Source organism: Thalassophryne amazonica, chromosome 12 (assembly GCF_902500255.1).
Source record: "Thalassophryne amazonica chromosome 12, fThaAma1.1, whole genome shotgun sequence".
NCBI classification, from domain to species: domain Eukaryota; kingdom Metazoa; phylum Chordata; class Actinopteri; order Batrachoidiformes; family Batrachoididae; genus Thalassophryne; species Thalassophryne amazonica.
The window spans coordinates 76,524,705-76,543,864 of NC_047114.1; the positions used below are offsets into that span (position 1 = coordinate 76,524,705).

General features: G+C 40.8%; 1 protein-coding gene across 1 annotated transcript in view; it reads right to left on the minus strand.

Moving 5' to 3' along the window:
- Window positions 1–19,160, minus strand: part of LOC117522153 (corticotropin-releasing factor receptor 2) — a 162,783-nt gene that overhangs the window by 64,855 nt on the left and 78,768 nt on the right. Inside the window, exon 3 of the mRNA XM_034183532.1 lies at window positions 4,000–4,085. Coding sequence (XP_034039423.1) covers window positions 4,000–4,085 — 86 coding nt within the window. The remainder of the gene's footprint in view (window positions 1–3,999; window positions 4,086–19,160) is intronic.

The window sequence follows — 19,160 nt, forward strand, 5'->3', positions numbered from 1 at the left end:
TATTTTATACTGGGTCCTTCAAACGCTGGTCGCTTCTCCGGGCTGCGTCCGACACATAACAGTAGTCTCTGGCCAAACATCACGGACCCAGTGGTAGCAGAGACGGTAACGCGCTGGGAAGGCGGCAGCAGACGTTCAGAAGTTATCCGGATCAGTTGCGGGTGCTCTCCGCCCGGATGGTGCGTGTTTGAGAACCCATTACTGAATACTGATTTGAGCGCTCTTGCAGCTGTGTTCCTGTGTTTGTTGCCTTATCCGAGGGTCGTGGTGGAGTGTGACTGGCGACGGCTTCGCGTCACACTTCGACCGGATAAGAGGTTTAAACGGGAGCTGCAAGAGTGTGTCTGTAATGGGTGAACGCGCACTGCGGAGCTCTGTGGCATGGGTCGCTGAGCTTCCTGTGTTACAGTTGTAGCCCCGTTTCCCCAGGTGAAGATAACTACTGCGTCTGTTGTGTCAGCTCCGGTGTTATTTAGTTGAATCACATTTTTGGTTGTGTGTTTACACATTGCTGCGCACAGAAAAGCAGCATGAGTTGGGTTCTCTGTTACCAAAGTGGGTTTTTCATTTTTAGCACTTTGGCTCCCTCTGTTGGTAACTGAGTCACATTACCGTTAAGCTCTTAAGTTGGAACAGGTGTGTTCCATTTGTTTGAGCTTAACGGTATACGTCACTTATTAGTTTTGTGTTGATTCATTTTTTGTGGGTGTTTTTTGAGTTGGTTTTTGTGTGGGATTTTTTTTTTACACTATTTAGTGTTCTGGGGTTGTGACCCTGCAGTTTGTTTGGAGCAAAAAAAAAAGGACCCAAGCAACTTTATGTTGGTCTGTTAGTCTTTTTTTAAAATTTCTTTAGTTTCACCTTCCCAGGGTTTGATGGGACGGTCCCCTGGGGGGTGATGGGGGGGGGGGGGGGGGGTAATTGGGTTGTTTTTTCTTTTTTCTTTTTTTGTTTTTTGTTTTTTGTTGTGCCCTCTCTTCTCCTCTGACTCCAGCCGGGTGAGCCGTACGTGTCAGCGTTGCTGGAGTGGTGCAGTATGGTTATGCTGGGCGTTTCCCAGGTAACCTCTGCACCTGGGAGGGGGGGGGTTCGGGGTGTTGTTGTTTTTTTTTGTTTGTTGATTCCCTGTTTCACCTCCGGCTTCAGCGCGCCTTTGAGCCGTCTGCCATCGGCGTGGCTGAGGTTTGGGGCAGTGGGATATACCTGCAGCTGGTGGCTGGTTTGGAAGTTGGAGGAGTGGCGCCATTTTGTGCCGTCTGCCATAACCGCTGTTCCACTCCTCCCGGTTGGCTTCTGGGGTATAGTCACGGTTGGTGACGCTGGACGTGCTTCCAGTTTCCACTGCGCCAAGGGGGTGGGGTTGGGGTTGTTTTGTTTGTATGTTTTTTTTTCTTTCCTTTTGTTTTTCCCCCCAGTTTCCGCCCTCAGGGTGTGACTGTGGTGTCCTCTGGGGGGGAAAGGGCTGTGGGTCCATCTAGCCATAGACGGCCGGGGCTGGGTCCGTTGGTCATGAGGGGAGGCGTCTCCTGGGGTTGATGGAACGGTCCTCTGGGAGGCGCTGGGAGTCCCCGTGGGTGACCTTGGATCCCAGAGGGACCTCGGCTGTGGTTATTACTCCTGGAGCTGGCGGGATGTCCTCTGGGGGGTGTTGGTCCCTACATGCTGTCGGGGGGGGGGGGGTGTTAGCATGTTTATTTGCAAGTTTAAGTTTGGGTTGTTTTTCTTTTCTCTACCGTGCTCTGCTTATTTTATACTGGGTCCTTCAAACGCTGGTTGGTTCTCCGGGCTGCGTCCGACACATAACAGTTTTCAGCTTGAAACAGGCTGACGACGGCGCCTGAGAGCGCTGCGCGACGTCCCGCTCCGTGGGAAGTCCTTAAAGTGACAGTATCAAATCAAAATCTCTCATCAGCCGTTAAAATTTTCACCGAAAACCAGCTTAATTTTTCGAACCGTGTCCACTTCGATGTGTCTCACAGGTTTAGAAAAAATTTTGATCAAACAAAGCGCCAGTCTCTCAGCAACTTCTCAGACAAAGGAATTCCGACGAGGGGCTGGACGACTCCTCCCACAAGGAGTGCTCACAGGCGAATGACGTCACCGACAGGCATGGAAAAAAGGTTCAAGCATGTCTGACGTAAAACATATGAATGAAATCCATATAGTTTTTGAAAAAAATAAAAAGGACCTATACTTTATTGACAGACCTCTTATATACACACACACATACACACTTTGCACAGGGATACCAATTAATCAACAACAAATTATAAAGAAGACAATGCTCATACGGCCAAGGGTTGTGTTATATTTGAGAACTCCTCCAGACAGATTTACCATATCATGCCATATTTGTTTGTTTTTCTTAATAATTATAATTGTAAAATATATTCATATTCAATGACTTGGAAAAGTTTGTGTATTCATCCCTTGACTTGTCTCAGGAAAAGTGGCTGTAAAAGTGATTATTTACTTGTGTTGACCTAAAGGGTGTAATGAATTATGTAATCCATCATTTTTTTTCTTTTATAATTTTATTTAATTAATGTTACCTTGGCAGCACGGTGGCTTAGTGGTTAGCACTGTTGCCTCACAGCGAGAAGCTCGTGGGTTCAATTCCCGTGGCCTTTCTGTGTGGAGTTTGCATGTTTTCCCCATGTTTGTGTGGGTTTCCTCCGGGTGCTCCAGTTTCCTCCCACATCCAAAGACATGCGGGTTAGGTGGATTGAACTCTTTAAAATTGTCAGTAGGTGTGTGTGTGGGTGTGTCTGTGTTTGTTTGTCTATTTGTGGCCCTGTGACTGGGTGTACCCCGCCTCACGCTCTATGACTGCTGGGATAGGCTCCAGCCCCCCGCAACCCTTAATTGGACTAAGCAGTAGAAGATGAATGAATGAATAATGTTACCTTGTCAAGATTATATTTCAGATTTTTTATATACAAAAGCCAGATTTTTTTTTTTTTTTAGTCCAGCATTCAGACATCTAACAGCTCAAGCCTCACATACTTTCTCTTGCCACTGTGTTCTCTGAGTATCCTTCTTGAAGTTTTCTATCCCTTTTTCTTGGCACAGGAAATAATGCGGTGGAGGATGAAGATGAGGTTTTTTGACATTGTTTAGGTTCTTCAGGAATGCAATTTTTGACTATTTTTTTGTTTTGTTTTGTTTTGTTTTTTGACTATTTCTTGAGTCACCACGTAGCCCATATCTGTCCCACTGATCCTAGAGAAAAACTGCTATGTCTAGTAAATCTTGAATGGGCTTTCTTTCTGAACAGCCGCAAAGTCCTCAGGTGCCTGCGTAGATTCAACAAACTAATGATAATACCATCAAACCCAGATCAAAGTAAAACTTGATTAAACTGAACAATGTCATGTTTGTTACCAAATCGAGCTCTCAATGAATGAATGCGTCTTCAAATGCTCTCTGAACTCAGAAAAAAAAAAAAATTGTTCCGAAAAACAGAAGAAAAAAAATTCAGAAAATCAGGAAAAAATTACTCTGAAAAACCAACATAAAAATAAATTACTCTGTAAAACAGAAAAATTCAGGAAAAAAGGAATAATTATTCAGAAAAAGAGACAAAAAATAAATTACTCAGAAAAACACAAATAATTACTCCAAAAACAAACCAACAAATAAATTTATCAAGTGAATGCAATAAGCTTCCGTAGGAAACAGTACATACATCATGTTCAAATTCAAATTAACTGGTAACATGATGAATGATCCAGAAACACAAATAAGTGGAGGACAGAAGCAGTCTTGCAGTTTGTATAGGAAAAGAGAATACCTTTTGCATGCAAGTGTGGAATCAGTGGAACGCAAATATTTGGAGCACACAACAGTAAAAGAAAGTGCATGTCTATAACCATTAAGCAGTCGATATTACTCCACTGTTTGATCTTCTCTTCCTGCAGGCTGAATGACAACAAACTGATTATTTGTGTGAAATGGTCTACAACATCGGGATTTGCTCGTGCCCCACAGCGCACTAACCTTCTCCTCCAAAATTGGTTCACAATTGGAGTAATTGCTCCTGAGCGCCCACGTCCCATTATCCATGCATTCCCTGTACGCGCTCCCTGTGAGGAAAGAGAGCAAACACAGTTAAGAAAACACGGCTGCCAACACTGTTCGTATATTAACAGAGTTGTTGGAGTCTGTTGTACAAGTGCTAGAGGTTTGTTGCTCCTGTCACATCTCCTGCATTCAGCATCTCTCTGACAGTGCCGCTGTAATCCAGCGGTTTGTTGCAGTCAGAGCTTACAATGAGGTACACCGTCTTCAAAGCACCGCTTGATATTTTGTGCTATCTGATAACTCAGACGGAATTCTAATTTTATAGTATGCATTTTCATTCATGATGTGGATTTGCAAAGCTTCTGGTTCTGGCACGCATTTGCATATCTTTTCAAGCCGTTTTCCATAATCAACTTTGTTTCATTTTTGCAGTGACTCATTCTGCATTCAGCGTGCACTTTATCTCAACCACAGGAAAATGTATATAGCTATAAATGTGGGTGTTATTCTTCTCAACTCCATCCTGGTGTGGCAGTTTCACATAGGTTCATAAGTGTTTGGATCGGCATGCCATTTTTGTTATTTTTGTCTCTTTACGCCACCATATAGGAGTTGAAAGGAAACAATCAAAATGTTCTTGGACTTGTAGACTTTTGTCTGTCATTCAAGGTGTTTATCAAAAATATTCATTAATTTTTAGGATTCATTGCCGTTTGAATGCACAGTCCCCCATTTTCAGAGCCCATGAGTAAATATCCAGTTTTGTCCAATTATTTATCAGCTCCTGATAATGGAGTGACCAGGTTAGTCCCACTGAGATCGAGACCTCTTTTGCAAGGGAGACCTGGACAATTATAAAGTTTCCAATGAGGAAACCAAATGAGGAAATGAGGAAACCACAGCAAGAATCAAGCACATGACCTTATGTATAAACATACATAAGGCCATAATGGGCAGCACAGTGGCTTAGTGGTTAGCACTGTTGCCTCACAGCAAGAAGGTTACGGATTTGATTCCCACCTGTGCCATTTCTGTATGGAGTTTGCGTGTTCTCCCTCTGTTTGTGTAGATTTCCTCTTACATTTAAAGACATGCAGGTTAGGTGAATTGAAAACTTTATAATTGTCCACCTCTTACAAAAGAGGTCTCTATCTTAATGGGACTAACTGGTTAAATAAAAAAATAATTCCTAAATCTTCCCAAATCCTTTGAACAATCGCATATTGAATGTATTGTTTTAACTCTATGATGGTGATGTACAAAGGCAAGACTGCAAAAACTGAATGTGTGAAATTACTTATGGATTTTGCTGTCAACACATAGTTCATTATTTTTCTGTTGCCAGTGAAAAATCCCATAGCTGCAAGAAATAAGTCAGTAAATTTTAACAAATACAATTCAATAAATGTCTTTTCATGACAAGACTGCTTTGGTGTCAATTTCAGGTTAAACTGAATGCATCGTGATTGATTTGCTTCAAAATATTCCAGCTTGTCAGCTGTCTTTTATATGTATATGTATATGTATATGTTTGACTGCTTTGAGTGACTGAGTTTGAATCAGTGTTCACTCATTTGGGAACCAATGGGCTCCTCTGCAGTTCAGTTCAGTTTTTTTTCTTCTTTTTAATGTTTGTCTGACTATACGTATAGTGAAAGTTGAATGGTTGAATGGTGCAGTACTGAACTCCAGCTAAGGTGAATGGGAACACGCTAGAGAGACAGATGGGTGTAGTTTTTGGTGCCAATCTCCCAGAAGACTAAAACCTTGGAAACTTGTGTGCTGACTTAGGACACTGAAGAAAAGACAGCTAAACTGAGTCAATGATGAACATGTAGCAGACTGTGGACAAAGCCACATATAAGAGGTAGGAATGGAAAGAGATAAAACGAGCACTGGGAACATGACCGAGAAGAGGCAATGGACTGGATCGAGACATAGAAGACAAACTGAAAACAGCTGACAGGCAAACAAAGTAGAAATCACTAAGTCAACAGCGAGGAGCCAAACAACCTGGCATTCGTAGAGTGAAATCAGGGGCTACTATACAAAGAGACATAATGACAGAACAAGGAACAGGTGTGTGATTACAAATGACAAACAGCTGAGTGGAACAGGAACCAAGATGAAAAATGAGATCCTGCACTCACAAAACAGAGGCAAATGGTGAGACTGAGAACCAACAAAGAGCAGGTGAGTGGAGGAAAAAGAATGATGGCAAACACAACATGCACAATTCATACAACAGCCACAATCTGGCAGGAAGGCCAGGATCATACGTTTTTATCTGCTTCAGGCAACAAAGTACAGGTTTATGCCAACATAAAACTGCCTACTCAGGACAGATACTCCATATAGTATGACAGTTTATTTTTCTTGAAGCTTAGATGTGTACATTTAGTTTCATCTAGTGGTGAAGCTGCAGATTGCATTGTGCCATCACAGGCTACAATTTTGTTTCGCTTCATGTTTTTGCGATCTTTGATGATGGGGATTCCTGATATATTAATTTTCTGTAACTGCTTACTCCAAATAAAGGTCCCAGGTGGCCCTAGCCTACCCCAGCAATTATAGGGTGAGAGGCGGGGGGACACCCTAGACAGGATGCCAGTCTATCTCAGGGCCACATATAGACAGACAAACATATTCACACCCACAAGCACAGCTATGGTCAATTAAAAAGTTTCTAATTTATTTCTATGGCGCCAAATCATGACATAGGTCATGGAAAGGCGCTTCACATGGGTAAGGTCTAACCTTACCAATTCCCTAGAGCAGCGATGCCCAGGTTCAGTCCTTAAGAGCCACCTGAATCCAATGAAAGACTCATCAGCAGGCTTTTAATGAGCCTTTCATTGGATTCAGGAGTGTTGGAGCAGGGAGACAACTAAGAGTGTCAGGAAGGTAGATCTTAAGGACCGAACTTGGGCACCCCTGCCCTAGAGCAAGCACATAGGTGACAGTGGTAAGGAAAAAACTAACTGGCATGTGTTTGAGGAAGAAATCTCAAGCTTAGAACTTGTAAATGTCTATTAATCCATGCCCCGATTTGTGTCAAAAAATGAATTCATTCATACACTCAGTTTCTATACCCAGTTACTCCACTCAAGGGTCATAGGGAAAATGATTTAATCAATTAAATGAATAAACTGGTTGGAAAAGTGATGGTCAAAAAGGTCCCTATGCTTAAACATTCCAATATCGTTGGTTAGATTTTTTTTTTTTTAATTTCTGTCGTGTTTTCATTATTTATTTTCACGGTGGGTTTAAAGAACACAGTTGTAGGAACTGTAACATAAAGAAGCCTGAATTCTATTTAAAAAAATACGATGTGATCAATAACATGTGAAACAGGTAAAAAAGCCCACATGTGCCCAAAACGTTTCATTCCACTGTGTCACTGTGATCAAGGAAATATAGAAGAACGTGAGCTGAACGCCTGCAGTGACTCTTGAAGCAGCAGTGACAGCAAATCCTTAGCATTAGAATTAATGTTACGTAATGTGACAATTGTATTTAGGGACCAGAGAACAGAAAATTGCTTGTGGCAGTACAAAGCACAGAATCTGAAAACTATTCCTTAACAAAAAAATCTAAAAAAAAAAAAAAAAAAAAAAAATTGCTGGGTATGTTTTTATGGTAACACAGATAGTATTTTAAAGAGAGGATTCTGTGTGCTCAGGAGGAAAGATCCCAATCATACGCTTGGCTGCTGAACCAAGAACAATTCTGGACAAAGTCACTTAGAACAACAAAACATAATGCCATAGATCTGAATCTCATGAAATGAAATGAAACCAATCAATTCCATTAACAGATAAATATTGATGCACTTGTTTGTTTGATTTATCCAAATACTTATGGACCCAAGTACAACAGAAAAACTGAAATATTGTAAATTGAATGTCCCCCCGCAATAATATTAGATGAAATGGAAGTAAGCTGTCTTAGAGGGTAGATGGTATCTGTAATTTTTATTTTCAGACACATGAATTAAAATAATCAGCACATCAAAGATGACAACAGTTGTTACAGACCTGATTGATTAATTAATTCAGTTCTCACCGCAGTCAGACCAAGCCCTTACAAATCCTATATAGGCCCAGAGACCCTCTGGTACCTGTGTTTATCCCCAGATTACTGAAGGAAGTTCAATTAAAACAATGCTGGTACACACACACACGCACATGCACATGTGCGCACACACATAAACCAAATTTTACCAAGCTAATGAAATCAAAGATTTGCAAAGAACTGAGTGAGAAGAGCGAAAGTGACTTAATTACAATTTTGAATGAGCAGTACGTGCAAAATGCAACATTTCCATAAAAATTAAAAGGGGTCACAATCCGTGACAAGCTCACACATCTGTTTGTGTTTCAGTAACACAAATTCACAAGTGACTGTCTATTGTTTTTTTTTCTATTTATGAAGCTCATTGATTGTCTTGCCTTCATTTTCCCTGATTTTATTCTAATTGTTGGTATCAGAAAAACAGATGCTGGTCAGACGGGATGAGATTTTCAGGATTCCAAGACTGTAAAGAAAGGATGATGTTTGTGGGAGTTTTTTTTTTTCTACACTAATTTCCCCACTAAGCTAATGGATTCCACATCCACATTTGTCATAAGCCTTGCAGGGTCTCTAATCACCTGCTCCGTGGCCTGCTGTAAAGTCCTAATGTTACCCTCCCTGTAGAGCTCTATCTACGTTCGCAGACAAGATGGCGGCAAGCCACGGCAACCCCAAAACCAATGCTAGTTATCAGTAAAATTAAAGCCTTGCTGTCTACAAAATTGCACCAGCCATCTATTTATTGATGTCAGCCTGCTAAACGCCTCATCATTACCCTGGGAGGGGAGGGGACTAGAGACTATTAATTGATGCTGACACATCTTTCTGGCAAAGACACAAGTCCTCTCTGTCCATTTTTGTGACCTCGGAGTGCTTCATCCTGGCATCATTGGTGCCAGCGTGAATAATTATGACTGTGTCTCATGTCATGTTCTTTAGTCTGTCTTCGCTTCTGCAAATCAGCACCCTAAGATGGGAGGCAATGTCGGGAGCTCTAGCCCCAGGAATACATTTAACGTCAGCCGGCGTCTGTAACCTGACTTTGCTGGTGATGCAATCCCCTATCACTAAAGCCCGGCGTTTCAGCCTGCAGATAGGAGCGGAAGTCACCCGTGGGCTCAAAGAACTCACAACAGACATATCCAAGGTAGAAAACTGGTTCACAGGTCAGAATGGCGAGTGTGATTGGGGTACCGCAACCGGGCACCAAGCCCTACGCAACTTCCTCTGCCTAACCACAGTCCAAAAGCCGTCATCTACCGTCGGCGTTTCTAGGCTGATGCTAATGAGCACGCTAGCCGGCCCAACACTAACCTCATCTGGAGTGCCCGTAACATCTAACTACACTGAGCTAAGAAGCTGTTCTAGCTTACGGACACGGCTCTCTAAAAGAGCCACCCCATCTGCCAGCATCACGCAGGATTTATGTAAACATAAGACTATGTTTTATGTCAAATATTACATTAAAATTATGCATTATATCACACAGCAACCACTGTGCACTGCAGATTATTACAGGTCACGAGCTCTCTGTGAGGAAGCAGCAGCTGGAAATGGGAGCAAGGACAGACACAATGGTGTCTGTGTCTCCAACTAGAACAAGGTCAAGAGGCCATCCTCACACACACACACACACACACACACACACACACACACACACACACACACACACACACACACACACACACACACACACACACACACACACACACACACACACACACACACACACACACACACATATATCTGTACTGTCATCCAGGTACAATTAATCAATGTCACATGTTTACTGGTGACTTTAAATTCACTTCACCTTGATCCTCATTTTCCATGTCAAAATAAAAAACCCTGTCTGTTAGACTGACTGCATTTCTGCAGTGCTTTGCCATCTAAGGTAGGTGTCAAATGGGTTTTACAAAGGACCTGCAGCAATGTGGGAGTGATAAGTGCTGCTCTGTCCACACACTTTTTTTTTGTCCATGCTGTTAGTCACAAGGTCGCTTCTCTAACCTGTACATAACCCTGACGTCGGGGTGAATGTGAGGCATTATTGTAAAGCGCTTTGAGCATCTGATACAGATGGAAAAGCGCTATATAAATGCAGTCCATTTACATCACTGCTTCTCCTTTACATGTTGAAGGTCTTCAAAGTCTCACAATTCTGTCTATAAGGAAAAGTTTGAGAACCAGGGTTTTAGGATGCATCTTTTGGTAAGAAATTTTAAAATAATTTTTCAAGACACCTGGCAATTTATTTGCTGAACATGTGTAATATATAAAAAATTTTAGGTGTGACTTTAAACTACATACATTTGAAGGAATCCTCTCAATAAATTCATCCATAGCAACAAGGGGAACATTACCAACAGGCATTCCTGGATAAGCTTGTGTCTATAGCATGTTTTTATTTTGTTTGTTTGCTGAAAAGCTATACACAATTTATCAACGTTGCTTTTCTATTTCACATCAATGCAGTCCTGGACCACCAGGACAGGACGTGAAAACAGGACATGTCCTGGAAAAACAGGACCGTTCAGTCACCCAAGTTAACAAGGGTGACAATGACAATATCTTGAATATCTCACTGTGACCTTGAAACTGTCCCCAAGGTCACGATAATCAACTGGTGTCGGGGATCACACAAGTACACCCGTTGCTAAATATAAATGAAATTGGTCAACTGGTTCTTGAGTTGTCACTCTAACAAGGGTGACGATGACAACACCTCAATGTGACCTTGGTCACAGTGACCCCAAGGTCACCGTAATCAACTGATGTTGGAGGATCACCCAAGTACACCCATTTGCTAAATATGAATGAAATTTGTCAACTGGTTCTTGCGATATCACGCTAACAGGTGAAAACAGACTGACAGGCGGATGAACAGACATGCTGAATGCCATCCACCCCCACCCCCCCACCCCCCCCCCCATATTTCAGGGGTTGAGAATATTATTTGAAGGATACGTCTGGTAGTATGTAAATTCTCAGCCAATCAGAAAGTCAGTACCCACTACATCATTTGCATGATTAGCATACGATTCCCAATGCACATGTGCCGAAAGGTGAACAATCACTGGCCACTACTTAGTTTTGCCAATGCAATATATTCCTGGTAAAATGTACTGATAAATAAATGTGCCCTTATTCTGCAGATTGTGATGCTTTATGCTACTGCTGTGGTGAACACGTTGACATTTCTTAGATCTTGTTAAAATTATGTCCATAGGGGCTTTTGATGTCTAAATTATGAAACAACATGACACCATAAGTGAGTGGTTCAGTTGTATTATGTGCTTCAAAATGCCGAGCTTTGTGCTGTTGGCGTGCAGCAATGTTGGAACAATCCCAGAAATTTCTCCAGCTTGCTCACAAAAAGCAGACAATTCAGCAATTGAAACTTTTTTTTTTCTGGAGTCTGACTTGTTTTAAGTTTCAATCTTTAAACAAAGGATATCATGCCACACAAAAATGTAAACTTTTTTTTTTTTAATGGAGTGTTACGTTAGTTTAAATAACTTTGTGTTTTTTATGGAGTGGTTAAATAACTTTAACGTACCTCTCTACAAAACAAATAAAAAAAATTCATTTTGCACTGCATCACATTCACACCATTTTAAAAGGCACGTAATGACTCATTCCCCAGTTTGGACAGTGTACCCAGCCTTCATGTGAAGTTGTGAACAAATGAACACTTAACACACTCCCCCAGTTTAAGGCTTCAAAGGGATATGAAGGAAGTGTGCAATTTCCTGCCAACAGTGCCCACCTCCTCCACCATCCACCCTGCCAGCTTTGTCTGTCATGGATGCTCAAATATGCACATGAAAAACAAACACTGCATGATTGCAAAAGGATCAACAGATCTGAAGTTAGTTTTTGAATAAGAACAAAGGAAAAAGTGGTTTACCACAAGTTTAGTGGACTGAGCATTCTTGAAGTAAACGATCTCATGTTCTTCTTTCGTTCAGGATGGAAACTGGCTTTATGAATCTGTAATATGTAAAGTTATTCCAGATTCAGGTCACAAAGTGTGGAAATAGAGACTTGTTCAAGAGAGACAATACTCTGTCCAGTGTTCTTGCATGACAATAGTACAGGCTATGTCAATTTGACATTTGACCCTAGTGACCTCATCTTTAACCCAAATGATTGACCTCTGGCTGACCTTGTCAGGCCAGTTCTGGAATCCACCAAAGTTTGTACCACATTTGGTCCACATCAGATGAAAAATCAAATTCCTTGATTGTGACCTTTTGCCCAATAAATTCTTTAATGTTTTTACGGTCAATTTTCAATGACATACCAAGTTTAGTAGAAATCAACAGAAGCAGATGTAACCTTAATGCCAAGAATTAACCTTTGATAAATTTGACCTTGTTGGTTAATTCTGGAATCCACCGCCATATGTCTGCCAAGTTTGGTGGAAAAAAGTACGAGTATGTACCTCTTACAACCTATTTTGTTTGTGCTTATCTAATCTTAGTTAGACATATTTGATAGTTTGTTTGTTTTTTTAGGTATGTTAGTGGTAGCTTTCTGACTATGCCACGAGTTACAAAGTAGCCAGAGCCAGTACATTTGTCAGTGAACGTTGGAAAAATTTAGCCAAAAACAAATAGTGCCCCTCCCCCCAACCCTCATGATAGTATGGAAGCGTGTGTGTGTATATATATATATATATATATATATATATATATATATATATATATATATATATATTTGCGCGTCGGGACGCAGACGCTCATGGCACGGGACAAACAACACCTCTGTGTTGGAAGTCTCACAGGACAAGTTGCCCAGCTGTTAAACAATTTCTCGGATACACTCTCAACTGAAAAGCCACTGAAAGCCGTCTGAATCTTACGAATGGTTTCCAACACGGAGGTGTTGTTTGTCCAGCACCATGAGCGGCTGCGTCCCGACGCGCGAATCCGTCCGCACGTCTTTCATTACAAAATCTGCTTTAACAGTGGAATGTGCCGATAAAGTGCTGATCCCGACCTCTTCTGAAACTTCTCTGCTAGTCACATGATGTCCTGCATCAACAGAGCCTTAAATTTGGAAGTGATCTGCTCGTTCCAGCCTGTCGATGGCCGCTCGGCGTGCGATGCGCCCTCCGCCACCGTGGGCCATTTTTAATCCAGTTTTAATGGTCCTTAATCCGTGTGATACCGATACAATCTTCACCGAAAGCCATCTGAATCTTCCAAATGGTTTCCATCTGGCTGTCTGGCAGAGTTTCTGAAAACATTTTCATGGAACAAAGCCGCAGTCGCTCCGCCATTCCTAAACAATAAAAATCCGACGAGGAGGGTGGACCAGTGCTCACTCAAAGCCTGCCCACAGGCGAATGATGCAACCGACAGGCGTGAAAAAACTCACGCATGCGCAGGAAGGTTCAACCTTGTCTGATGTAAGTGCACAAGATTCAAATCCATATAGTTTTTGAAAAAAATAACAACGTCGGATAGTTTTCTCACAGACCTTGTGTGTATATATATATATATATATATATATATATATATATATATATATATATATATATATATATATATATATATGCAGTAGGGAGAATGAAGTTTACTCTACAGGTAAAGCAGGTTGCTAGTTAGGGCACTATTATTATTATTATTATTATTATTATTATTATTATTATTATTATTATTATAATTACTATTATTATTATTATTATTGTCCTGATGTACAACTTTAGTTTATGCACTGGCTGGTGTTCATGCCAGTGGACTTGCCGCTTCTGAAAACTGGTGAAGCAGAGACACAGTGAACAGCAGGTCGAAGCGCTGCTTCATTGCTTCAAGCAGATCCACTGCAGTCTGCAATCAATGTAGAGAAATAATAATTTTCATGGCCGCTCTGGTGTCCCAAACTGTCTGTGGTGCATTCAACGCACCTCGGAAAAAAAACAATGCAACCAGGCAGCGAGCGATGCAACACGATTCAACCAGTCAATTGATGCACGTTTGTATCTAGATACTGATTCGTATTGATTAATCTCCACATGGCTAATAATATATATATATATATATATATATATATATATATATATATATATATATATATATATATATATATATATATATATATATATATATACGAGGTCTGTTAGAAAGGTATCCGACCTTTTTATTTTTTTCAAAAACCTGATGGATATGAATCACGTGTGCTTGCATGAGCCAACCTTGAACCTTTGTGCGCAAGTGTGAATTTTTTCACGCCTGTCGATTGCGTCATTTGCTTGTAAGCAGCCTTTGTGTGAGGATGGGTGGAGTCTCTCGTCGTTTTTTCTTTGCAAGGAAATGGCGGAACGACTGGAGCAAGCGCGACTGCATCAAATTTTGCAAGAAACTGAGTGACAACCAGGTGGAAACCATTTGGATTATTCAGATGGCTTTCGGTGATGATCCTATGGGCATCACACAGATTAAGGAGCGGTACAACCAGTTTAAAGACGGCCGCATAATGGTGGAGAGCGAGCCATGCTCCGGTCAGCCATCAACATGCTGAAATGACCAGACCATTACCAAAGTGAACGCTGTGGTGATGTGGGACCGTCGTGTGACTACCTGAGAAATTGTGGAAGAGGTGGACATCAGCACTTTTTCGGCACATTGCACTGTGACAGAAGATTTGGCCATGAAAAGAGTTGCAGTAAAATTCATCAGCATGAAGCTGATGGTGCAGCAAAAGCGCCTTCGTGTCGAAGTCGCACAGGACGTGTTGTGACATGCCCACCTCTTCCACCATTCAGAAGATTCAGACGGCTTTCGGTGGCTTTTCAGTCGTGTGACTATCCGAGAAACTGTGGACGAGGTGAGCATGTCACAACATGTCCTGTGAGCCTTCAACACAAAGGCGCTGTTATGTGAAAGTAACAAGAATGGCTACATGGTGGCTTAGTGGTTAGCACTGGTGCCTCACAGCAAGAAGGTTGTGGGATTGATTCCCAGCCTTTCTGTGTGGAGGTTGCATGTTCTCCCTGTGTCTGTGTGGGTTTCCTCTGGGCACTCCGGTTTCCTCCTGCAATCAAAAACATGCTTATTGAGGGTCTGCTCCTTTCTCTACCCCTGACCAAGGCAGCATCTACATCTGGAGTTGGTGCCCTGGTGCTGGATTGTCGCTGCCCACTGCTCCTAGTGGTTAGATTGTGTCTAACTGTAATTAGGATGGGTTAAAGGCAGAGTACAAGTTTCATTGTATGTATATATGTTCATTGACAATAAAGTTTCTATTCTATTCTACAATCTGAAAGAGCTCAAAATGGTCCACTTAATCCTTATATCTGAGCCAGGTACACATTTCAGCCCTCCCTCAACCTGTCCAAAATTAGACTTCTTGAGCTGAGGCTGCAGTTAACTGGGGCATTCCAGGACAGGATGGAAATCTCAGAACTCATTGCAGTTTGACACTATTTCATTTCAGCTGCAGGAACTGGAGCAAAGCTGCCATGTTGAGAGAGAGAGAGAGAGAAGGACCAAAGTACAGTCGAGAACGAGAGTGACAGCTCTATCAATGCATCAGCCTTCTGTCACATCTCTTATCATCTGCACTGATTTTACTGAGGAAACAGCCAGGATGAGTATATGATGAGTGATGATTAACTTTGAGGGTACATATTAGAGTACATACCTCCACCACAGCCCAAAATCTAAGACCTCTCCCTGAGTACTTTAACCTTGACACTGAGTAATTTTTAAATATTGATGCAATATTTAAAAATGTTTTTGCTTTTGACTAATGTTGCATAAGGCACCTATAAACATTCAGAAACCTCAAAATTCTAAGTATGTATAGCTACAGTGTGTAGGATTCAGAGGTGTTTCTTAGGAGAAGTACACCATAGTATTCATAATCCTCTGTTCATTAGTCTGTAATTACAACCCCAATTCCAATGAAGTTGGGACGTTGTGTAAAATGTAAATAAAAACAGAATATAATGATTTGCAAATCCTCTTCAACCTATATTCAATTGAATACACCACAAAGACAAGATATTTAATGTTCAAACTGATAAACTTTATTGTTTTTGCGCAAATATTTGCTCATTTGAAATGGATGCCTGCAACACGTTTCAAAAAAGCTGGGACAGTGGTGTGTTTACCACTGTGTTACATCACCTTTCCTTCTAACACTCAATAAGCATTTGGGAACTGAGGACACTAATTATTGAGGCTTTCCAAAACCGGGATTCAGTATTGATGGTGCCATCACAGATGTGTAAGCTGCCCATGCCATGGGCACTAACACACCCCCATATCATCACAGATGCTGCTTTTGAACTTTGCGCTGGTAACAATCTGGATGGTCTTTTTCCTCTTTTGTCCAGAGGAAACAACATCCATCATTTCCAAAAACAATTTGCAATGTGGACTCATCAGACCACAGCACACTTTTCCACTTTGCATCTGTCCATTTCAAATGAGCTCAGGCCCAGAGAATGCAGCGGCATTTCTGGATGTTGTTGATGTGTGGCTTTCACTTTGCATGGTAGAGTTTTAACTTGCATTTGTGGATGTAGCGACGAACTGTGTTAACTGACAATGGTTTTCTGAAGTGTTCCTGAGCCCATGCGGTAAGATCCTTTACACAATGATGTTGGTTTTTAATGCAAAAAATGCAATCAAATGAACTTGGGCCAAGAGAAGGTGGCAGTGTTTCTGGCATTTGTGATGTATTCAATTGAATATAGGTTGAAAAGGATTTGCAAATCATTGTATTCTGTTTTTATTTACATTCTACACAACGTCCCAACTTCACTGGAATTGGGGTTGTACTTGCAGCAAGTAAATTATGTATTGTCATAAGCTTAGAATGAACCCGTAATATATGCCTGGGGGCAGGCTCCCTCATGGAGGCCACCAGCTAACAAGTCTGAGAGCAGGATAACACCGTATTTTCTGGAGTATAAGTCATATCTGTCAAAAAAAATGCCTCTTGAACTTTTATTTTTGCAAGCTTCATGATACCTTCTATACCAGTGGTTTTCAAACAGTGAGGCGTTCGTCAATGAGGGCGCATGGAATGGGTATTGAAAGCCACTTCTTTTTGAGAATCTTTAAGAAATGAGTCGATCCACCAACATCAATAGGGTTTTTACTTAACGACTCCCTTATCGGTCCTTCAGAGCGGCCGTTGTTTGTGAGGGTGTTTATCTAAAAAATGATCATTTCTCTATGTTGATTACAGACCCTGCAGTTGGTCTGTAATCAACCGCTTCTGCAGCAGCTGTCCTTGAAGCAACAAAGCAGTGCTCCGACCCACTGCTTCGCTGGTTCGTTGCTTCGCTGCTTTTCAGAAGTGGCAAGTCCGCTTCTTAACCCCGCTCAAAACCATTTAAAAATATCAATCGTGAGTAAACTTTGTGAGGATTAAAGTCACTAGCTGGGACTCTTGTTGCGAACAAGAAACGAGAATCGTCCTCTGTTCCATTCACACAGCTCCAAGCACTGCGGCGAGTCAAATTAGAGTCCGGTCGGAATTAAAAACTTCAAAGCGAATCACCGTTTTAAATCAAATGACACCTCTTTCCAAACGTTGGAACACAGACAACAAAATTCAACAGACTAAAATATTTTTTCCTCCCAAAATGAGACATCCTGCGTTCTTTTATGAATTACATTGATGCCGACGTGCAGTGCAGCCGGCTGAGCTCAGCTCAGAGGTATGGAGTGACATTCATGCCATTAATGTCTGAAAGGAAATGCTTTTGAGAAAAACTACAGATTTTGTTTATTGTTGCTTATGTCCAGAGATCAAGGATCCAGTGACCAATTTCATATTTATTTACATTAAGACTCAATAAAATGTGATTGACATAGAAAACCTGTAAAGCCTAGTTTTACTACAAAGAAAATTCACAGGAGGTATTGATAAGGCAATCGATAAGGAATTATGTTAAAATGTGTTAGCTTTGACAAAGACATTTAAAATTTTGAAAAAAAAAAGTCTAATTGTCCTTAAAAAAAGATGTCTAAAATATGACAAAAGGTAAAAACAGAAGAATAGAAAGTTCTTTAAAAACATGTTAAAAATGTTTGTAAAGAGTGTAAAATGTGTAAATGCACAGATAGTTCCTTAAAAATGCACAAATACTTTTAAGATGTGTAAAAGAATAAAAAGAAACACAAAAAGATGTTGAAAGTGTGTGTATGTGTGTCAGCGGAGGGGAGGGGCGCAGCTATTCATCTGTTCTCTGTGTGGGGGGCTCACTCGCCCACACTTTGAAAACCCCTGTTCTATACCACTGCAAAAACTAATCAAGCAAGTAGCAGACTTCATCTATCTGCATTTGTATACCGCAGACAAATGAATATTTAATTTAATGAAACACTCCAACCTGTAATCACAATTAAAAAGGCATCAATCCAAAGTTTAATGTGTTTATGTTCCAACCACTACTAGCTTTTTTGTTTTTTTTTTTTTTTGTTTTTTTTACCTTTGTATTACACACAACAAACAATTATGTGCAAAGGACTGTAATTCTAAACACAACTGCAACAAATCCATCTGATTACTTGGTAGGCTGCCAGTTTTGCGTCATTGCCTCCTTTTTATTTTTCTGTCGCATTATTCTTAAAATAATTCTGAGATGAAATTGAGATGGTTTGGCCATTGGATTCTATGACATGTGGCATATGTTACCCTGTAACGTGATATCTACTAAGTATGACACATGGTGAAAACTATTCTTTTTTTTAAAACCCCATTAACTCAACCAATAATTTGCATCACTTTTTTACCAAATTTGGAGCAACTTTAACTTTGACACCTGTACAAACTTAAATTGACCTTTGTCATCATTCTTTCTGTATTTACCCCATAACGTCATAACATTCAGTCACAGATAGTCCAAACTATACCTTTTTGGAATCTTTGCAATCAGACAAATAATGTGGTATAGTTTTCAACATGATTGGAGCATCTTTTAATTTTGACCCCTGTGTAATTGTTCAATTGACCCCTACCTGGCTGCCTATTGAAAATTCAAGTGGCCAATCAGTTTTTTTTTTTCTAAAGAGTAATGTCTAAGGAGTATTTTGTAC